Source organism: Haliotis cracherodii, unplaced genomic scaffold (assembly GCF_022045235.1).
Source record: "Haliotis cracherodii isolate W230 unplaced genomic scaffold, xgHalCrac1.p SCAF_6, whole genome shotgun sequence".
NCBI classification, from domain to species: domain Eukaryota; kingdom Metazoa; phylum Mollusca; class Gastropoda; order Lepetellida; family Haliotidae; genus Haliotis; species Haliotis cracherodii.
In genome coordinates, this window is record NW_027266319.1 from 51,637,164 (window position 1) to 51,661,595 (window position 24,432).

A 24,432-nucleotide genomic window follows, 5' to 3' on the forward strand; every position below is an offset into this window, starting at 1 on the left:
TTCGCTGAAGCTTCATTGAAATAAGAATTGTCAGTTTGGAAAGGAAATCGTTTACATCTCAATGTAACACACACCATGTTCAGAGTGAAAGAATATTGCGCACGTAATTGTCATGTGATGTATGTTGCGATTGCTGATTGGCTAGATTTTGGCGGGCTGGCTTCTTAAGTATACCTTAATTGATAAATAAGATCATTTGATGCCAGCGCCAAAGGAAATTGTCAATAAATGACAAAATACAGATTATAAGTTAAAAGTAACATTTTCAATGTTATCACAAATTCACAAGTCAGTATTTACCTTTTTCTTAATTGAAAACAAAACATTGAAAGATTACTAGGCTTGTAAATAGTTGACTTCTATAAGACGTTTTCTCGACATTTGAAGAGATAATTAGAATGAGATACAGTAACACAATATTAATATTCAATAAAGTGATGTCCAGTTATAAATATCTTATAAAAATATTGAATTAATAATGATTAACGTTACGATGCTAATTTAGAATGAATAGGTCTAGTCCTTGTGATAGTTTAATATTTTTTTCTTAAAACATCCCTTTTAAACAAGAAATAAAGTACTTTTTTAAACCAGAGAAATATCCTTATGAAATGGTTGTAAAGAAATGTATTGTTACAAAAAATAACTAAAAGAAAAGCTATTGACATTTTTATTTCATTAATTGATTACTAATGAAAAAGAAAGTTACATAAAGACATGTTTTTGTCAACTTATAGAAAGTCGACCAAATTAGAGTTATCTCCCTTGATAGAGTGCTCAAGTCCTTCAAACTGAACTTGAATCCCAATAAACTCGGCCCGTGCCCGAGCACTCGAGTACTCTTTGAAGCCCTACCCATATACAGGCCTCACTCACATCGGGAATTTGCATATGATAAATATGTCCATGCTATTCAACTATGCTGCACATTTCAGCATATTTCTGCAGTATAGATCATTAGCTACAGTTAATGGTGCTATCAAGGCTGCAGATTTTATGCATAGCATAGTTAATTTAGTCAATCCTTACACAAAATAAGGTCTCAGCCTGACCTTGGGCCAATAGGCATAGTTCCACATGGTAGCAGAACACTTCAACTCACCTTGGACCAATAGGCATAGTTCCACATAGTAGCAGAACACTTCAACTCACCTTGGACTGATAGGCATAGTTCCACATGGTAGCAGAACACTTTAACTCACCTTGGACTGATAGGCATAGTTCCACATAGTAGCAGAACACTTTAACTCACCTTGGACCAATAGGCATAGTTCCACATAGTAGCAGAACACTTCAACTCACCTTGGACCAATAGGCATAGTTCCACATGGTAGCAGAACACTTCAACTCACCTTGGACCAATAGGCATAGTTCCACATAGTAGCAGAACACTTTAACTCACCTTGGACCAATAGGCATAGTTCCACATGGTAGCAGAACACTTTAACTCACCTTGGACTGATAGGCATAGTTCCACATGGTAGCAGAACACTTTAACTCACCTTGGACTGATAGGCATAGTTCCACATGGTAGCAGAACACTTTAACTCACCTTGGACCAATAGGCATAGTTCCACATGGTAGCAGTACACTTCAGCTCACCTTGGACTGATAGGCATAGTTCCACATAGTAGCAGAACACTTTAACTCACTTTGGACCAATAGGCATAGTTCCACATGGTAGCAGAACACTTCCCTTCACACATGACACTGGGGTGGGGTTTGGCGCCGAGATGGCGACAGTGCCGGTCATCAACAGTTAGGCTGGTCTTGTCCGTCTCCTTCACACAATGAACAGTCCTGATCTTGATCCCCTTCCCACAGTGAACTGAGCACTCCGTCTCTCGCATAATCTTCCATCTGAAGGAATAGATGTACCGGTAACATTGAGCATGACAGAAACCAACTGGGTAGGAATTAACAATCTGTAACTGTAACTTAAAACCGTAACTTGTTAATAACTAACTAATTACATTCATTAAGTGATATACTATTCCCTGAGGAAAGTTAATTCTAGTACTTCTTACCTTATAATAATAAACTTCTTGAACTTTAATTGAACAAGCCTCTATTTTTTCCTCATTAAACTGACTGACCCAAATAAATAGAATGATTGTGCTACACATAGAGAATCTCACCCAAGTGTCTTTTGATATCTAATATATGGTAACCAATGATGTCACAATGGTCTGCAAAGCATTATGATGCAATTTCATTGCAGCGATATCAATACAATGTAGATATCACCCAAGCGATATCTCTTTCTCTTGGCTCAAGCTAAGTGGAAAGCAAAAAGCAAAATATCCTTACACATTAAAATGAAAAAAAGTGTGGTCCGCTTGGGTTGTTGACAATGCCAGAAATCGCATCCTATAGGTATACAATTTGAGACCCCTATGTGCTCGAAAATAAATAGACCAGGTAAACCCCTGGGTTTCCGTACCTCAAGTAGCAGTCCATGTTGCAAGAGTCTCGGAGTCGAGGGGGTTTCACCTTCCCCACACAGTGCTTGTTGGACACCATCAGGAAGTCATTCTCCCTGATACACACGATCTTCCTCTTCCTCAGGCCTGAACAGGAGTAGTTACACAGATTGGTACAAGTAACATACAGTTTCTACCAGTCATGTTTTCAATCAATACTTCACAGGCTTGTGTGCCCTTGAATTCTTAATAAAAACACATGAGTCACTTTTTAAAAAATTAAGGTTTCATTTGCAGTAATTTTGATGAGACCTTTCCCCATTAATGACTGATGTTTATCTACTTCCTTTCTATTACTTTTCAATTTGTCAAGTATCGTGATGAATATTTAATCAGGTGCTTGTGCTAGTTACCTTACAACTCTGATTATGATTCTAGATGTGACGTCCTTATAGTATTTATCATATTGATGAGAAAGGGTCCTAAGATTCTATCATATTCCCCCTCCCCATTTTATGTAAAAAAAATTCATAACTTACCCCCCACCCCACTTTCAATAATACCATGTCCTTTTTTCAACGACCCGCCCCACCCCCTCCCAATTAGTTGTGATAACTTTTGGTGACCCCCTCTTCACTGTCAGTTTTTCATGAACCCTCCCTCCACCAATGCCAGCCTCATTGTAAGTACACATATATATTCAAGGGTCATGTAGAAACATAGTCTTTGCAAACCTGTGAAGTATTGATGATGGCTCTTACAAAAGAAAGCAGTTTAAAAAATGCTCTAACACAAAGCATTTTGACATACGATAAGCAACACCTCTGCATTTGTCTTTGTCATTGGTATAAAAAACATACCAGTGTTGAAATGAAAAAAAAAATCAAATTGTCACTCATATGAACACTTTAATAACAGAAATTAACTTAAACCAAGTTTTCTTCATTTTATATTTATGTAGAATTACTTTGCCAAAAACAGCCCCAAATCAGTCCTCACCCTGGCAGAGCTGACTACATCGCTTCCACATGCCCACGTTGTCCCAGCGGAACTTGGTGTCCTTCCCCGCGGAGATGGTGTAGGTGTAGCGCACGTCGGGGGGCAGGAGGGACCCCACAGACAGCACCTGGCACAAGCAGACAGGGGAGATAACAGCATGGAAGCACGATGTCATAGGCCTCGGTGAAACGCATTCAATTGCTACTATTGTGGAGTAGGGGAGGTAACTCTTGATTAATCTGAGTCTCATTCCAAGGATCCAGCCCATCACAAATGGCCATATCACATTTATATATCACAGCAATACCACAGCTGCCTCAACATGAACTATTTCGTCCAAATGAAATAAATATTGCTCGAAACACAAATAAACATATACCATAAACCGTCTATAAGTGACCCCATGTATAAGACGACCCCCCTGTACAAGCCTTCAAAATCAATGCTAATTTATATACCCTGTCTATAAAGCGAATCAGAATGAATCACATCACCAGCACATACACACTCCCTACATCTGCAATAAAAATGTGTTTCTCTTCCAAAGAAAAAAAATTACATTGTATCCTTTTAGCAAATTCAGGGAAATGAACACATCATTATTAAAAAAAACAACCTAATTCGAGGTATGAAAAACTCGCATGATACAAAACTATATACGGTAATATATTTAAGAATATAAAATTGCAAAAAAATATTTTCTTTTCAAGATTCCAACAAAGAAAGATCTTCAGTCAAGTAATACGTGTACTGAAATTAATATGCAGCTCAAGCCAAGACTGAAGTAGGGCCACCTTGGGGTTAAAGGTTTGTTTGGTTTGTTGTTTAATGCCGCACTCAGCAATATTCCAACTATAAGACGGTGGTCTGTAAATAATTGAGTCTTGACCAGACAATCCAGTGATTGACATCATGGGCATCGATCCACGCAACTGGGATCAATGACATGCAACAACCAAGCCTGACCACCCGATCCCGTTCGTCACCTTTTACGGCAAGCTTGGGTTGCTGAAGACTTGTGGTTAAAGTGTCACACCTGATACCTAGTTTCGATTCCCCAAGTAATAATGTGTGAAGCTCATGTCTGACAACCATCTCCATAACATTGCCGGCATTATCGCCATAATATCGCTGGCACATAAAAACTGCACAAAACGTCCCTCTCTCTCTCACTGAAGCACATTTACCTCCAAGGTGATCACAGTGTCACACCTAAGGCTTAGGTACGATTCCCTAGGTATAATGTGTGAAGCCCATTTCTGACATCCACCGCCATAACATTCCTGCCATCCACCACAATATTGTTGGCATGTTGCTAACAGCTGCACCAAACGTCACTTCCTCCCAGAAGCCTAGTTACCTCCACAGTGATATCCTCTCCGATCATGCGCGTGGAGTTGATTCTCTCCACGGGGACATTGGCGCCGCTGTATTCTAGGTAGCCATTCTGTACCTTGATGCTCCACTTCTGAGTGCGGACAATGTGGTCGCCGTTCAGGATGTATTCTCCTTTGCTGTTCCTGAGGGCTTCAAAAATATTTAAAATATAATCACTTTGAAATCTAATTGAAGTTGCGTATCAGTATTAATCGATGCTTTCTCAGAGGCTGATATTTGCCCCAAGTCTAAAAAAATTTAAACTTGACTGGTATTTATTGAGATATCTCACTTTGCAATTGACAGTTGTTGTGAGCTTCGGAAGTATTATTTAGGATTTTGTTATCCTATTGAAAAAAAGATATATTGTTTTTGAGACAGTCATAAGTGTGTTTACCCAAATACTTTACAAATTTATGGATTTAGAATTGCCCTTTTGAAATAGAATTTTCCCATTGGTTCCAGACAGTGAGGTATTAATTAGAGAGAGAATAATTTTTTTTTACTCAACAACCAAAAAGCAAAATAGCGTATTGGACATAATAAGCGCCCAGGGCACTCTCAAAATTAGAAATAGGGGTTCTTATTAGAATATTATTTTGGTGAAAAACAACAGAGTTGAAAGATTGCAGCCTGAAATGTTTATATACAACAGATATATTTTTCCATAATTTAATTTCCCATAATTAAGGATGCATAAAACACACGTAGTATACACGAATAAATAAGTCTTGTGTACATTGATCAATCGGAAGGGGTGCTAATTTGGATTTCACTTGCCAATATATTAGTAAATACCGCCGTCGGCGCTTATTAGAGCGGGGCGCTTATTACGTCGAATACAGTACTCACATTACAACAGCTACAGAAGCTCACCTTCATTCTGACATAAAACACACATGCCAAACTAGATATTTTGTACAAATGACAAAATATTCAATAATAATTATTATAAAAACTCTTTTAAGCACAATATTTAGTGACATCCTCTTTGAATGACCTTCTATTTTGTTGCCACTGTTGACAAAAGAAAAAGGATTGAAATGTCCCTGGTATCTTAGGTTTTAATTCTGAGTCGTGCTACTGGAGAACTCACACAGGTAGTTCCAGTCATTGCTTGTGTTCTGGTAGCCATGCTGCAGGATCTCGATGTTGGTCGCCCCGCTCGGGACTGTGATCACCTTGTTGTAGCCTACAAGGAACATGCTGATGATGAATACCACTATCAGTGATGGTTCTTGGCCTGACTCTTTTTTGCAATGTTCCAGGTATTGCAAAAAAGTTTATTTGTTGTTTTACGCCACACTCAGCATTTATTCCAGCTATATGACGGCGGTCTGTCAATAATCGAGTCTGGACCAGACAATCCAGTGATTGATATCATGAACATCAATCCACGCAATTGGGATAGATGACATGCATCAACCAAGTCAGTGAGCCTGACTACCCGATCCCATTAGTCGCCTCTTACGACAAGCATAGTCGCCGTTTACGGCAAGAATGTTTTGCTGAAGACCTATTCTACCCCGGATTTTCACGGGTCCTATTGCAATAAAGACTCATGAATTGTGATATACCATTATATTCTATGCGTTCTTGCACATATAAGTTGTTATGAACAAAAGTATATACAGACCCAAACATCGATCTTCCCCTTGCACACTTTTGACACTTGGTGCATGCTCAAAGCGCAACATTATTACCCCACACATTGTGCACTTGATTTTCATTATCAGCTTCCTAGGGAGTATACAACCTAGGGATGGGACGAGTCCACATTTACTACCCGGGTACCCACACCCCTATTACCCGACCCTACCCGGGCTTTGTTCAAACATACATAAGACAGAAGGAACGTGTTCATAGTCATGATGAACATTGGAGACTTAAAATTGTCGTGTAACCATATAGTTATATTGTGATTTTTTTGTCATGAAACAATATATCACGTGACTAACCACGGGTCCGTGTAGTCCTGTGGGTACCCGGGTCCTACTAAGTACCTACCCGACCCGAGTACCTGAGTTACCCGTCCCAGCCCTAATACAACCCAAGTTGCCTGTGAGGCGCTAGAAGATTAACAGTCACATTATATACAAGAAGCTGGTCCAGAATAGTTTTTGCCTTTTCGACCATAGGAATCAAGTTACTTATTTCTAAATTTCTGAAGTTTATTTTGACTAGTCACTTATGTAAACTTTGCCAACAAGATAAATGATTTTGAAACACAAAATGTGTTTTCCAAATGAACTGTGTGTGAGCTACAAGAGTTACTTCCCTTACGCCATGTAATGTATCCATCTGTTTTAGACAAAATCTAAAGGGTTTCACATCATACTCAGAATATTGAAGCTAATACACATAGAAACATGGTTTTGATGGGTCTCGAGTAATCAATGGCCATTTATTCTGGCCAAGTAAAACCTACGCAACTATAGGTCATTATGCAAAACATTATCAACTCTGCACATTTCAGAGTTTAAAAAAAGATTAAAATAGTAGTTGTTTATGATACATAGTGTAAATATTTTTTGTTGAGTATTATGTGCTTTAAAAAAAACCCCATAAAATAAGGTGAAGAACAGGTATAACAAACTTGGTCAATAAAAATATAAAATTTGATATAACACATCACTAGACGCTATGTTTAACCATTCAAATTGTATTTCCTGCTCTCATAGGCATTTTTTTCATATGCAGAGATTAAGATTACCGTGTGTATTTCCTCGTAAACTAAGCCGGAAATAGCAATCAGCTGTACACAAATTTCCTCCCAATCTACCGGGGATTCAGTTAAAAGTACCCAACTTCAAAGAATTTTGATGCAATGGTTGAAAGGAATTGTATCGAGAAATTATTATTTTATCAGGAATAATATATTCCAATATCGTGTTATCTCAGTTGCAGATTTCACTATATATATTTAAAATTATAATAATCATAAGCATGGTACATTGGTACAGGTGATTGCTATTGCTGGATATTTTTACATATGGAATAATTTGACCTGTCACCATAGGGACTTCCCACACTACATATATTTCAATTGCGAAAGCATTATGTTGACATTTAAAAGTCAAACTGCCTTAAGTATGACTTTTCACGAGTCAAAGAATGGCATTTATGATAAATGTATCCATTTCTCTTGCAACTAAAGTTCGTTTCAAGGCATCAATAGCGGTAATCTGACCATGGTTGCTGTAAATAACGGCGAGCTGTGCAATCTACTGATCACTTGACACATGATTTCACAGAAATTAATGTAAACATTATTGAATGAAATTTTGAATAAAATTAATAAAGTATATTACAAACATAGGTCCAGATAAACAATGAACACCTTTTTATAGCCAGATAGTATAATAGTGGGATTAAATTGCGTACTTCAGTCCAGATTTGCTGACCGGTATTTCCGGTGTTACGTGATCACGGTGATCAGCTGATAATGTTTTTTGAGATGGGGAAAACATCTTGTCATATGGAAAACTTGATATATTAAGATTTTAACGAAATTTTGGGAGCCTTTACCGCACGTACGCTATCACCTAGTTAGCGCTATATCGAAGAGTGCAATAACAAGGGAACACTATACATAAAATTTCTTCTGCCCTGGAGCTACAGTAGAACATGTATCTTTTTTTTAATTTGACATGAGTTTACAACAGAAAAAAATGACCTACACTAAAAGATTATATTTCCTCATTGACATTTTCACGGTCATGAGAGAGGAAGAGTGGAACCGTGTCTGTGTTCAGTTTCAGAAAGCATAGTTCCTCCTACCATATTTGGCGTTGTTGAAACGTCCCCTTTCAGACTTGCAGGAGGAGTTGTCGCCACCACAGACGCCGCACCGATCTCGTTTCATGTGGGAACCAAGACGATTGTCACAGCCAGCTCTCTGAAACAGAACAAGTGTTCTCTGTAAAGTCAGAGTGACACATTTCCATCCAGTTATTTCCTTGACCAAAGGCTACCATGGGTTTTATGAAGTAGAAGCAGCCATCAAATTTCCATGTTTAGGATTCAAACCATGGACCTTCTTATCCGAGGTCGGATGCCTTGTCCCCATGGCAAAACAGGTTTACCCCATCAGCAAGCTGACAAGGAAAAGATGTCATCTGTGGGATGACTCCTTGCCTTGTTACATACTCCCTCGTCAACAGACAGCACCTCCCGGGGGTCCCAATAAATGCATCATATCATTGCAGAGGGCACAAAGGATGAATTTGCAAATTCAACTCCCAAATGAGTGAGGTGAGGTGAGGTGAAATGGGGTTCACGTCACGTCCAAGATTATTGCACTTATATAGCGGCGTGCATGTACGCGTGTGTGTGTGTGTGGCTGCTTGTACTTGTCTGGACTGATGGCAATTTATAGTGCTAGCTCACTGAGATACCATGCCGCAGTTTAACATGAATACCCCACTCAGACACAGTATACTGACTCCGAGGCCGACCAGTCCTTGTTTTAGCCCCTTAATGCCAGGCGTCAGAAAGGGTAACAAAAAGTACCATCTTTTAACGTCTTTTGATATGACGCGGTCAGGGATCGAACCCCGGACCTTCCGCTCTCTGGGCGGACGCTCTACCACTAGACCACGGAGGCGGTCCCCAAATGAGTGAGTGAATGTTATTTAACCCCAGTCTGCATTCTACCAGCTTCATGATTACAGCCTGTATTTATTCAGTTTGGACACACCAGAAACCTACAATTGTGGGTTTGAATCCTGGTTCGCCCTGATTATGTTACTAGGTTTGTCAGCACCATACTGGTGCTCGTGGCTTTCACCAAAGTGGTAAACATTTAAGACCTGCATCACTTCGGGCTTCCCTCCCACATTAAGCATGCTGTGGTATAACTGGAATAGTGTTCAAAGCAGCGTTAAACCCAAGTCACTCACTCACTCCCATATGGACCCGGCAAACCAGTGACTAAATGCATGAGAAAACAACCAACAATTAAATTGTTTCTAACCTACTTATCTCCCTTGATGATTAGAATTCCATAGTTATCTCCCCTTGTCAGTATTCGAGTTCAAATCATTGTTGAGTCACAAACCAATAAACTTGTTAACATTGATCAGAAATGGTTTGTTTGTGCAGGTTTTAAAGTTTTGTAAAAAAAATGTAAAGATACAAATTTCCTAAAAAGGCCATCTTGTTATTCCAACACGTAACCTGAGAAGTAACCTTATACACAACATCAAAGGCACCTTTATTTATTATTGAAGTATTTGATTCTTTAGATCCAACGTCTAAATAAATTGCAATGAGAATCTTAAGTATTTAACTGCAGAGTGGAATGAAGTAACAATGAAAACCAACATTCCAAGCCAGAAATCTGTGACAAACTATGAATTATATTTTGTTACATTTCCCCACAATACCAGCATGGCTGACTTACCCTGCACTTGCCATTGACACAGATGTCGTCCGTGTCAGGCCGACACTTGGTCCCGTCGATCACTGTGTCGGCCAACTGGTAGAACGACGACGTGGCCTCCGCCTGGCAGTACAGTTTACAGGCATCCTTCATCTGGACTGAAACATTGTGGGCTTGTTACGAACATCTAAGCAGGGGACTAAGGGATCTTTTATTGACACAAATGCTTGTCAAAGATTTATTTCCTAATAGATACATCAATCAGAAGGGTTTTAATAATATTTTGCAGTGGCATGATCGGCAATTCTTTTTTGGGCTTTTTTGTTAATTTGTGTTTGTCATCACACATTCTTTTGTCATGTGTTTTTGTGACTCTCCCTCCAGACTGTTTCTCTCTCCTTAGTGACGGTCCCTCCTGAATGACTCTCGTGCATCCCCACTCTCATGTATCTCCTGACTCTCTCATCTGACTCCCTCATCTGACTCTTTCATCAGACTCTCATCTGACTCCCTCATCTGACTCTCTCATCTGACTCCCATCTGACTCCCTCATCTGACTCTCTCATCTGACTCTCATATGACTCTTTCATCTGACTCTCTCATCTGACTCTTTCATCAGACTCTCATCTGACTCCCTCATCTGACTCTCTCATCTGACTCTTATCTGACTCATATATTACTCTCTCATCTGACTCCCTCATCTGACTCTCTCATCTGACTCCCTCATCTGACTCTCATCAGACTCTCATCTGACACTCTCATCTGACTCTCTCATCTGACTCTCTCATCTGACTCCCTCGTCTGACTCTCTCATATGACCCTCTCATTTGACTCTCATCTGACTCTCTCATCTGACTCTCTCATCAGACTGTCTCATCTGACTCCCTCATCTGACTCTCTCATCTGACTCCCTCATCTGACTCTCTCATCTGACTATCTCATCTGACTCTCTCATCTGACTCCCTCATCTGACTCTCTCATCAGACTCTCGACGTGCTCCTCTGACTCCCTCATCTGACTCTGTCATCTGACTCCCTCGTCTGACTCTCTCATCTGACTCTCATATGACTCTTTCATCTGACTCTCTCATCTGACTCTTTCATCAGATTCTCATCTGACTCTCTCATCTGACTCCCTCATCTGACTCTCTCATCTGACACTCTCATCTGACTCTCTCATCTGACTCTCTCATCTGACTCCCATCTGACTCCCTCATCAGACTCTCGACGTGCTCATATGACTCTCTCATCTGACTCTCTCATCTGACTCGCCCATCTGACTCTCTCCGCTCCTTCTGGTATCTCTCCAAAACAACATATTTGACCGTCCCTGAGCAAAACTTCATTTTTCTAAAATCACCACTATATCTGACAAACAACAAGGCTTTCATGTTTTAAAATCCAACAAACTCAAAGAAAGGGACAAGCAATCGTAGTGTAGCTCACTTGGATTTGTCGCCGACAGTTTTAAATGTCAACAAAGACAGACACCAAGAGCTGCTGTCAGCATTGATATTCAAACACTTTCTACAAAAACACAGAAGACTAAAAACTAATAATTGTAACTTCTGATTACAATATAAAATCTGTCTTACCTCCTGCGTATTTGGGCACCCATTTAACATTCGAAGGTAGGCCATCGATATGATACCTGTTGCTGAAGTTGGAGCACTGCTCCTCCCTGAAGTCAAGCTTGCTGGGAGGGCATATCTGAAATTGAAGCATTGTAAATTATTGTTATTAAGTAAGAAATTATCCCCTGACAGGATTAATAAATAACATATAGCCTGGTGCTCATCATTCTCACATATCTTACAATATACGTCATTCCCCAAAATAAGGGAATTTTGCCATGTGGCAATTGTTACTATTCAATGTACACTGAACCAAAACATCTCTCCCTGATAATCAGTTGTCTAAAAATCAAATTTAATTGATCCCCAACCACAAATACTGACTTTGGTATTGCAAGACCGGTACTTGATCCTCTTTCCCAGGCAGTACTTGCCGCCATTGTCGGGCCTGAAACATGGAAAGGTCAGCTTGACCTAGGTGCAAGACGAAAGTAACAAACCACTTGTACCCATCTCCCTGATATATTCATGAAGTTCCAATCTGACTCAATAATTGAGTTAAATGATACGATCTGTCTGAATTTTTACACTAGGGTGTTAATGGTTTCTCCATGAGATTTCAAGCTGCGTGTTTGTTCCGATTTGGAGTGAATGCATTACATTAGTTTCCCTGCTGCCAAATCTGATTGTATGGGTGAACAGCCTCTAGAATGACTCTACTCTAGATAACATGGGAGCACGATGCATGGAGAGCTTCCAGTGTATTTTACTGGAGGGAGAAATTGTGAATTTATTGATTATGTCTGTAGGCCTACATTGCATCAGCTATAGCTAATGGTGCATGTTATACTGAGCATTGTCCCATTGTTACAGTGACTTACTGAGGGTTGTTACAGTGACTTACTGAGGGTTGTTACATTGTTACAGTGACTTACTGAGGGTTGTTACAGTGACCTACAGAGGGCTGTTACATTGTTACAGTGACTTACTGAGGGTTGTTACATTGTTACAGTGACTTACTGAGGGTTGTTACATTGTTACAGTGACTTACTGAGGGCTGTTACATTGTAACAGTGACTTACTGAGGGTTGTTACATTGTAACAGTGACTTACTGAGGGTTGTTACATTGTTACAGTGACATACTGAGGGTTGTTACATTGTTACAGTGACATACTGAGGGTTGTTACATTGTTACAGTGACTTACTGAGGGTTGTTACATTGTAACAGTGACTTACTGAGGGTTGTTACATTGTTACAGTGACTTACTGGGGGTTGTTACATTGTTACAGTGACATACTGAGGGTTGTTACATTGTTACAGTGACATACTGAGGGTTGTTACATTGTTACAGTGACTTACTGGGGGTTGTTACATTGTAACAGTGACTTACTGAGGGTTGTTACATTGTTACAGTGACTTACTGAGGGTTGTTACAGTGACCTACAGAGGGCTGTTACATTGTTACAGTGACTTACTGAGGGTTGTTACATTGTTACAGTGACTTACTGAGGGCTGTTACATTGTAACAGTGACTTACTGAGGGTTGTTACATTGTAACAGTGACTTACTGAGGGTTGTTACATTGTTACAGTGACATACTGAGGGTTGTTACATTGTTACAGTGACATACTGAGGGTTGTTACATTGTTACAGTGACTTACTGAGGGTTGTTACATTGTAACAGTGACTTACTGAGGGTTGTTACATTGTTACAGTGACTTACTGGGGGTTGTTACATTGTTACAGTGACATACTGAGGGTTGTTACATTGTTACAGTGACATACTGAGGGTTGTTACATTGTTACAGTGACTTACTGAGGGTTGTTACATTGTAACAGTGACTTACTGAGGGTTGTTACATTGTTACAGTGACATACTGAGGGTTGTTACATTGTAACAGTGACTTACTGAGGGTTGTTACATTGTAACAGTGACTTACTGAGGGTTGTTACATTGTAACAGTGACTTACTGAGGGTTGTTACATTGTTACAGTGACATACTGAGGGTTGTTACATTGTTACAGTGACATACTGAGGGTTGTTACATTGTTACAGTGACTTACTGAGGGTTGTTACATTGTAACAGTGACTTACTGAGGGTTGTTACATTGTTACAGTGACATACTGAGGGTTGTTACATTGTAACAGTGACTTACTGAGGGTTGTTACATTGTAACAGTGACTTACTGAGGGTTGTTACATTGTAACAGTGACTTACTGAGGGTTGTTACATTGTTACAGTGACATACTGAGCATTGTTACATTGACTAACTGAGTGTTGTTACATTGTTATAGTGACTTACTGAGCATTGTTACACTGTTACAGTGACTTACTGAATGTTGTTACAGTATTGTACTGCAGGTTGTTACAGTGCCTTTCTGAATGTTGTTACAGTGTTACAGTGACTTACTGAATCTTGTTACAGTAATGTAGTATGGGTTGTTACAGTGACTTACTTGGGGTTGTTACAGTGACTTACTGAGGGTTGTTTCATTGTTACAGGGACTTACTGAATGTTGTTACATTGTTACAGTGACTTACTGAGGGCTGTTATATTGATACAGTGCCTTTCTGAATGTTGTTACAGTGTTACAGTGACTTACTGAATGTTGGTACAGTAAAGTAGTATTGGTTGTTACAGTGACTTACTGAATCTTGTTACAGTAATGTAGTATGTGTTGATACAGTGACTTACTGAATCTTGTTACAGTAATGTAGTATGTGTTGATACAGTGACTTACTGAATCTTGTTACAGTAATGTAGTATGTGTTGATACAGTGACTTACTGAATCTTGTTACAGTAATGTAGTATGTGTTGATACAGTGACTTACTGAATCTTGTTACAGTAATGTAGTATGGGTTGTTACAGTGACTTACTTGGGTTGTTACAGTAATGTAGTATGGTTTGTTACAGTGACTTACTTGGGGTTGTTACAGTAATGTAGTATGTGTTGATACAGTGACTTACTTGGGGTTGTTACAGTAATGTAGTATGTGTTGATACAGTGACTTACTTGGGGTTGTTACAGTAATGTAGTATGGGTTGTTACAGTGACTTACTTGGGGTTGTTACAGTAATGTAGTATGTGTTGATACAGTGACTTACTTGGGGTTGTTACAGTAATGTAGTATGTGTTGATACAGTGACTTACTTGGGGTTGTTACAGTAATGTAGTATGGGTTGTTACAGTGACTTACTTGGGGTTGTTACAGTAATGTAGTATGGGTTCTTACAGTGACTTACTTGGGGTTGTTACAGTGACTTACTTGGGGTTGTTACATTGTCGGATGCTGGTCTTGATGCCTCCCCCACACGTGCGGGAACAAGGACCATAAGCCTGCCACTTCCCCCAGCCCCCGTTGCGGGCCTTGAGGGGGATCCGCAGAACGCACTCCCCGCTGCGGCACCAACAGCCCTGAGTCCGACACAGCTGCAACACACACGACACAATGAAGACTTCATACCTCACATCTCAACTCAAACAAGCTGTAAATCTGGACTATCGTCTCAAGAGAAGACATATTACCATACATGTGCCTTATCTTGATAGGCAACAAAAACTCTCCGCATGTTTGCGTTGTGTCTATCTGGTATTGTCTAACATGCATGGCACACACTTTCTGTATCAGTTGGCAATGTTTTGCCATACTTAAGTTCTTTCCTTCCCATAAATCTATTCAATTTTTATTCCGTCCAGCATAAATTACCATCTCTTAATAGAATAATAAGATGAAAAATAAAGAAAAATAAAATTCTTAACACTTAAAGAGGGATTATGCTGCCTGGCATGTTGCCAAGTTTCAGTGTATGAGTAATTTGTGCCTTGTGAAAAATTGGTAATCGTACACTATTAGATTGATATTCATCGCATGCTTGAGTCTGCATATAAAAAAAGCTGTGAAAGACTTGAATCAAACTAACTGGGGCTACCAATTTGCCCAAGCATAGCCTGTCTCACAGTCCTCGAACCATATTATTGTCCCTTCCGCGCAGCCCTTACTGTAATGCTAGAGACCTGACTGAAGCAAGTCTAGATTTTCCCTTGGTTCAGGTTCTGATTCTCCCATCCCACTGGTGCTCCTTTTCAATTTACATGGAGTGGCTTGTATATTTTCAGAGATGAAGAGCCAGTCTAGCACAAGCCCTGCAACCCTTTTTTTGTGTCCCATAATGTCCTTCATTTTTGTGATGGTGTACGACAGAACTGACAAAACAAGGAATGTGTCTGTCTTCATTTATTCTGTCATCTTTAGGCACTGTGATGGTTTGAAATCCTCACACATATCTGATCATCAGAACAAGCTGTGACAAGAACATAGCAAATGCTTGTTAGGTTGTTTCCGTGACAGGAATGAGAGGCTTATGTGTCCCTATGATGGATGCTCATAAGGGAGGTATGTCGTGTCCTGCCAGTCAATGGACCGTGCAGGGATCTATCATCATCATGCTAGCCTGACATCAGGTCCTGTCTCCACACTAATTCATTCATACTATTTCTAGATGAACAGAATAGTTTACATAACTACCACTTACAAATACTGCATCTTAGAAATAAACATTCTGCAGCAAATATATTGAAATGGGGCAGCAAAATATTTTTCAAAATTAATTCTGCCTCAAGAATACTTTCCTTTGAAGGAATATAAACTAATCTATACAATTTTAAGAATTCTAAGAATATTGAATTTAAAATGAAAAATGAATAAAACACCAAAAGTTTTTGAAAATCTGGTCAGATTTAGTCATTCAGTCTATGTCAAATTCTGCTTGGATAAATACAGTTTTCCTTTTTGTCAGTGTTACAGAGTTGTTGAATTAGGTTATACACTGACAGACAAATCTAAACAAATAACATTAAAAAAACTGAAACCAAAATTGAATATTTTTTTAAAATATTCAAATTCACGGAAATCCTTGAGTACAGTCAATAATAAGCCCAAAAGCATTACTGATTTATTGCTTCAAAGGTAAAAATCCTCATCCTATCTTGTCGAACCAATGTAAACATGATACAGCTCCATGGTCGTAGTGTGACATCACCAAGTTCCCCCCTGGTTGTTTCTGCAGTCTGTGATGAGGCTCACGAAACATACCTATCTATACATAGCTGCTTGCATCAGTGATGCTGTCGGTGATTAAGCTTATATATGTACCATGAATATACAGCCCGCAGAGATCAAAGCATCGGCTGTCCCCTTGCATCCCCCTCATTCAAGAAGTATATTATGTCGGTGCATATTTCTTGAAAATTACATGTCAAACACAATAGATAAACCACTTCACATAAAGATAACTCGCAGAAAAGAATTGAATGACTGCCAATGTTATCGTCTGTACAGAACACAAATTAACTTATCTTACATCATCAAAGCAAGTATGTCAACATAGGATGGATGAAGGTAATGTTTTTTCACGATTGAGTCATTAAAAATAACCTAACCAACACCTGTATAGTGTATACAACCTATGTCACGTTTTAATAAGTCATGGTAGAATGGAGATAAACATACTGCGTTTTCAATGTATGGTTAGGTTACCTGTAGTTTAAGTGCGCAAAATTTGATATGCGTTCGGTTTCAGATTCAATTTAGCACTGTTAAATCTACAGGTAACGTAGCTCTACATTGAAAAGTATGTTTATCTCCTAAATAATAGTATATAATTTTTAAAAATATTTTTCTATTTGGATAAAAAATTCATCTATCAGGGAAAGCCAGATGCAATATGCAACATGTTGTAAAATGGGAACTCACTGACTTTTTGTTTCATTGATCACACCGCATCTCTGATAATTTGTCTTTTTGTTTGTGATTTTCTGCTGCACAAATTCACATTGGCAGTGCACTGACCTAGTAGCACTCCCTCTCACATCTCTGGACACATACCAGTTCACATTCACCAACCTGTCGGCCATCATGGAGCTGGACTATTGCCGAGTGCAGTTAAACAAACAAACAAACAAACACCAACCTCCGATTTCAAGCATCATTAAACCACACCCAGAGAATGCCAGCTAGTCCATCTTTCAGATCATATCACATCCTCTTTTTTCCCCCAAGTATAAAGCAACCATAACTGTACACATGCTTCAACTGATGCTGTTAACTTTTTTATTCCTGTTCTCCTGCCTTTGTTCACTACTCACAAAACATATGCATATAAAATGATGAAAGTCTCGATCCCGGATCGATCGGCCCAATCTCATTAAATCAGATTTTAGTGCTCGTCATGGCAACACATGAATCTGAGGACATCCAATTACAGGTTATGTCTGAACAGCTTTTAGTAAACTTTGACTGAGAAATTATATGACTAACAAGAAGTTAACATTAGCCAATCAGAGAGCAGTTTTCTTGAGCTTTTGGGCACTAGTTTCAAACTGGCGACTTCCATTACAGACTAGCTTTGAAAATACTTTAACAATGTTTGTGATTAAAAATTTGAAAACTGAACAGAAGAATATTCTGGAATGATAATGGATTGCCAAGATTGTATGCCAGTACTTCCCATATATGTGACGGAAATTTCCTTCTGTTTCAGATGTTTATGCCATTGAAGCCAGAGACAGAAAAGGGCTTGGACGGAGTCATTCGTACAACCCGTAGCTGTCCTCTGGAATACTCTGTGTTAACCTTCTCAAGGTTGCATGATCAGAACCACATGCTGACTGATCACTGATTGGTCGGATGAATGTTCGACCTGACGTGATCCTTAACGGGATGTCCTCACATCTTTGTATAGTGGTAACAAGAACTAACTTTTGATTTTAATGAGATTGGGATCGGTAGATCCCCAAAACTTTGATGTGGGACTGTATCACAGGGTTTCTTTAAAATATTATCAAAGGTGAAATGAGAAAGCCATCTTTATTTGATATTGTTGATGGCATCCAGCTTTATTTTGTCTGACACTGCAAGAATCGTCTGTTTAGTGCGCAAATAAAGTAAAAATGTTATTTTGTGCTAAAGTATTATATAAGGATAATATACCTTAAACTCTTTCATATGGCACTGTAGCTCACCTGTCTAAACATAATTCTTAACTTCATGTGTTAAACAAAAGCTAACTTGCTGATATATATCTGAAAGTAAAGTTGAGCATTTGCAATGAAAAGCATTTTTAAAATGGCCGCCATTATGTGAATGAGCCATATGGGAAGAAGTAAATGATGGAAAAATGAGTTCAAATGATTGAAGCAGTCACAGAGAGGCTGAAATCATTTGATCTAGATGGACAACAGCTGATGCAACCTAACATGATTATTTTATCCAGGTGAGCTACAGGAGCATCTGGTTTCACACTGACCTTGTTGCGACTGATGTCCTTGCACTCGGTGCCATCAGCCCACGGCATGTGTTGGGTACGACAACCTGATGATGTCTTGTTGGTGCACCACAGCCTCTCACAGGTTTGCTGCCATGCAAGAAAATATTTGGAGAAGAAATTATTTATTTGTTAACTCGTTCAAAAATACTACAAAATATGTTTAACACATATTATTTCCATCAAAAGCCAGCCTGCATGTGACGCTGTCAAGAGGTGTCAATTTATTCATGAAATATTTCCATTACCAAATCTCATCATCAAAATGTGGAGTCATCAATTTTCCAAATAAGCCATATTTCTGTCTCCATGACTGTGCGTAAATACTTAATCAGCTTTTGTGAGCGTGAAGACATTTGCTTTTAACATGCTATCAATTCCAGAATGAAAAAACACGACTTTACCCATGATCCCCCACAGCTGTTTATCTCTTACTAATGTGGGAAGGGGACTCAGAAACATATCCACTTGCGTAAGTCATGGGAAATAATGTATTTTGATAGCTTCAGAATCGATCTTATCAGTATGATGCCTCTCTTATGACAGCTAACAATGAAATAATTTGCTTTCTTACACTTCAAAACCTTGTAACATTTGCTGTAGTCAGCTCTTTTGAAAAAAAGATGTTTTTCCTCCCTAAAGACCCCTGGTCATGAATGTCTGTCAGATTTCGTCTAGTTAAACAGCTCACTGACAAATCCCCTCTCTTTCATCTTTGATGTTATTCCAGGCCTGGTACTGGTGGAGCAAGTGGCTTGTTAAAGGGAGACTAGGCATGGGTCAACTGTCAGTGCTAGCAATCAGAGCTCAATTACAAGAGGTGAGGTGAAATGGGGTTTAACATCGCGTTATTGCACCTACATAGCGATGTTTGTGTGTGTGTGGCTGTTTGTACTGGTCTGGACTAATGCCGATTTTATTGTGCTAACCCACTGAGATACCATGTCACAATTTAACATGAATGCTCCACTCAGACACAGTATACTGACTCCACACCGACCAGTCCTTGTTTTAGCCCCTTAAATATAAGCGCAAGGCAGGGTAACAACAAGTACCATCTTTTTAACATCTTTTGGTATAACTAGGCCGGGGATTGAACCCCTGCCCTTCCACTCTCTGAATGGACACTCTAAAACTAGACCACGGAGGCGGTTATTTAACTTGCACCAGATGCATGTTGACATGAAAACCTAGTTGCACCAGACAAAACCAGGTTGCACGCTCGTCCAATAAACTTATCAAAGTTGAACATAGATGCAAAAACTGGTCTAAATAGACAAATTCTCAGATTTCCAATGACTGTGTCATGATTTTAAAGCTGTATTGGTGTAAAACGTAAGAGGAACATGTGCACGTAATCTTGAAGTACCCACATATTGACGATGTAAAATCCAGGAAAACATGATAAATTACACATAAGACACAGATTTGTGATGTGGTATGGTAAAGAAAGCTTGGTCACAGCTTGCAGATATAAATATTCAGGTGCACTTTTCAATAATAGACTGCGCTGGCACATGTTATATATAGCTACATCAAGCCCCTCAACAAGTTGGATCCAATTACCTAAAACACTACTCAGTTGATCCACAAGCTCAGAGGACAAAGTATGATTAACATAGATTTTAAAACACAATCATAAAATATAAAAAAAAGTAACAATTTTTTGTGCATGCCTGACAGCTCTCTAAGATGGAAACATAATTTAAAAAGATAAAACTACACAAGTCCAACGAAAGGTAAATAAATTTTGTCTTTTTAACTAATAATGGATCAAACGCATTCTTAACCATAACTAAAAATTCCTAATGAGAATAAAGCCTACTCTCACAGAAGTAATATATATAGAAAATAGAAATAGAAAACATCCTGCTATTTAAACAGTGTTTATTTCAGCGTTTATTTCCCCAACTAAACAACTTTTTGCCAAACAAAATACAGTAAAGTACGGTTATAAAGAACTCAAAGCGACTACTAATATTAGTTTGTTATAACCGTAGTTTGTTATAAGCATATATGCATATAACTACAGCAAATAGTCGGGACAAAAAAGTAAGGTTGTTATATCCGTCAGTTCGTTACAAGCGTGTTCGTTATAAGCGTAGTTTACTGTATCATTGTTTTTAGCTACACAATACTTCTTTTTTTCATTTTGACTTACCCCCACTAACTGAGTTAAATAGTAAATAAAGAAAAACACAAAATATAAAATCTTGACCTTCATGTTTTTCTCTATTAGCTCTATTAGAGTAAAACCAAATGGTTCTAAAACATATGGAAATGTGATCCCGCAAATAGGAAAGAGCAATGGAAATTACCCTGGTACAATTTTCTTGCACAAGGTGACAAAACTCATAAACTTTCCTCTTTATCAATCCGTAATCAATTTTCATGGACCTATCTAACTTGTCTTGCTTAGGGGGAAGTTATTCTGTTGCTGACAGATTCCTCACATATTTGAGGAGCGTGAAGTATGTGAGTAATTCTATGGTTTTAGCTTCCCAAATCCTCCATTCCAAAAAGCCCCTGTTGTAGCAATGGCGTGTGTTCTAACTATATAATAAAGACAAATATACAACCAATTAAATAATAATCTTTAGACACATTTTAAACACTGGAAGCCAGATCAAGTCCTTTATAACAATTCACCTTTTAATGCAATAAAAAAATATCAGTAACATTAAATCTTGAAAAAACATGTTGAATATTGTCCACAAGGGGATGATATTGTATTCCAAGCAAGTCTGTTTATTTAGTTACTATCCTCATCATAAGCATAACTACCTCAGACAATCTTAATTCACGAACAAATACGAAATAATTTTGTCACAGTGTGGGGTAAGGTTGATTTCATCCCGACAAAATATTTTGACAGCTTGAGTAGAATTTAGCATCCTTTGGTGAAATCTTCATTGGGCGATTGAAAGAAGTGACCTGATTATCTGTATATTTTGACATATCTACAATCCCAGTAATGTTTGATATTTTCAATCTAAGAAATTATCAAGCACCAAAAAGCAATCTGTTTGCTTTTGTCCTATCAGTGTGTGTGATACCCTTTACTGCGAGACTGCCATTGCTGCGAGCTTAACATCAATGGCCGCTGATATCAGGGCACTGAGTGATAGAATCTGGCCTATGATTCTGCCTGGTGGGTGGGGGTTCTTCACAAGCCTACAGGAGCATTACACCACACTTTCTTGTCAAAGATGTTTGTTACAAGATAAATCAAAGATAACAATTACCCACTGGTTTCTCCAGAACCAGAAGGCACCAGTGGTTACTTGTACCAGAGATCATTAGAGGCAGCCCTGGTGTAGCCATACTGACCATGTTCAGAGTCTCAGATGAATTAACTCAGGAATCAACCATTTATCTTCAGTGGCCTTGGAATAAATTAGTGTGTCTTTCTTTCAGTGAACATTTCAATACCCATTTATGAAGAACATATTTATAGCCACATTATAGCCAATGATGGCCCATTGAAATATTTTTGTATTGAAATTTCATCTTTATTGAAATGGAAGAATTGTGTATCCATTTTTTTCAGATAACCAGTGATCATTTTCAATACTGGATTCAAAGTATTTAAAGTAATACAGGACTTGGTTTTGAAACAAAGTGAAGACAACAATAATGGCTTAAAGTATATGGAATTGAACCCAAGTACATGAACCAATGAGCCGCCTGATTCCACTTCTGCCCAAATTAATTACATTTTCTATAACATAATATTTCTTAAACACATTTAATAGTGGTAATATTTCTCATTTACAGATTTTATCTGCCAATATGCCAAGTTGCATCATGATAAAATGCTTGTCAGCGTTGGTTTAGGCTACATTACAGAGAGAATTAAAATTACAATTACTCACCAAATAAGGAGGTAAATTTTGAAGTATATGTTTGATATATGGCTAGTTGTTTTACTTTACACCAAATATTTGCCAAATATATTGTCAATCAAACACTTCAATAAGTTTTACCTTTTTCCAAACTTTTACATTTTTAGGGCAGGCTTTTCAATAAAATAATGATCTTAACTGATGTGACCATATATTGAGAACTGATATTTTATACATCATGTTCAGGAAGTATTTGTGAAAGGAATATAAAACCATGTAGATATTAAAGCACATGTTATAACAAATTCATAACAAACCATATGAACAATTCACAATTAATGCACATACCATATGAGGACAGAGCACATAGCCTGGTCCAAAGACCAGCTCACATTGTTTGTCAACCCCGTAGAGCTGGCCAGGAGATTGGAGCTGAGTGAGTGTCATTTCCCGCCGAAATTTCTTGTTCTGTGGCCGATCTAGGAGGCACTCCGCTAGACCTGCACTGCACAGGAGGGTGAGGGGTGAACAGACATTCAGAAAGTTAGATCACCAGTTGTGCATCCAATAACATGGCAAAGTCATACATCACTTCAACAGGCTTAACTTGAGGTGGAAGGGAGTGACGATTGTAGCTAGGCAATACAACTGATTCAATTCAATATGTAGGCTTATTGATATCTTTCTGAATCCATTTTTTAAGGATATTTACAAAATGAAAAATGTTTTGAATAAGTATTTTTTTTATTTGAACATACTCAAAGCATTCCTACCACTCAATGTCCTGCTGGAACCTACTCAATGTCCTGCTTCTACCACTCAGTGTCCTGCTAGAACCTACTCAATGTCCTGCTCGAACCTACTCAATGTCCAGCTCGAACATACTCAATGTCCTGCTAGGACCACTCAATGTCCTGCCAGAACCACTCAATGTCCTGCTAGAACCTACTCAATGTCCTGCTAGAACCTACTCAATGTCCTGCTAGAACCTACTCAATGTCCTGCTGGAACCTACTCAATGTCCTGCCAGAACCACTCAATGTCCTTCTAGAACCTACTCAATGTCCTGCTAGAACCTACTCAATGTCCTGCCAGAACCACTCAATGTCCTGCTGGAACCTACTCAATGTCCTGCTAGAACCTACTCAATGTCCTGCTAGAACCAACTCAATGTCCTGCTAGAACCAACTCAATGTCCTGCTAGAACCTACTCAATGTCCAGCTAGAACCTACTCAATGTCCTGCTAGAACCTACTCAATGTCCAGCTAGAACCTACTCAATGTCCTGCTAGAACCTACTCAATGTATTCCGTCATGAGTGTGGCGCTGCAGGGGGACCAGTCCCAGGGGCTGGAGTTGTAGTCCAGGGCAGGGGCCATCACATGGTACTTCTTCTTGGACTTGATGGACTGAGGGTATCGCAGGCACTGCTTGTCATCATCGTGGGGGAGGTTAAACCTGGAACAGAGGAGATCAAGTTGATCATCTGACGGTCTTCTGAC

General features: G+C 38.8%; 1 protein-coding gene across 1 annotated transcript in view; it reads right to left on the reverse strand.

The window, feature by feature from the left end:
* The window catches only part of LOC139446724 (A disintegrin and metalloproteinase with thrombospondin motifs 9-like), a 154,081-nt gene that overhangs the window by 47,279 nt on the left and 82,370 nt on the right, over positions 1-24,432 (reverse strand). The window contains exons 9-21 of the mRNA XM_071228021.1: positions 24,230-24,388; positions 23,279-23,435; positions 19,068-19,175; positions 15,029-15,192; positions 12,140-12,203; positions 11,777-11,891; positions 10,204-10,340; positions 8,580-8,697; positions 5,896-5,991; positions 4,783-4,949; positions 3,423-3,549; positions 2,444-2,570; positions 1,653-1,860 (exon numbers count right to left, since the gene is read on the reverse strand). Of these exons, the coding sequence (XP_071084122.1) occupies positions 1,653-1,860; positions 2,444-2,570; positions 3,423-3,549; positions 4,783-4,949; positions 5,896-5,991; positions 8,580-8,697; positions 10,204-10,340; positions 11,777-11,891; positions 12,140-12,203; positions 15,029-15,192; positions 19,068-19,175; positions 23,279-23,435; positions 24,230-24,388 (1,747 nt within the window). The remainder of the gene's footprint in view (positions 1-1,652; positions 1,861-2,443; positions 2,571-3,422; positions 3,550-4,782; positions 4,950-5,895; positions 5,992-8,579; positions 8,698-10,203; positions 10,341-11,776; positions 11,892-12,139; positions 12,204-15,028; positions 15,193-19,067; positions 19,176-23,278; positions 23,436-24,229; positions 24,389-24,432) is intronic.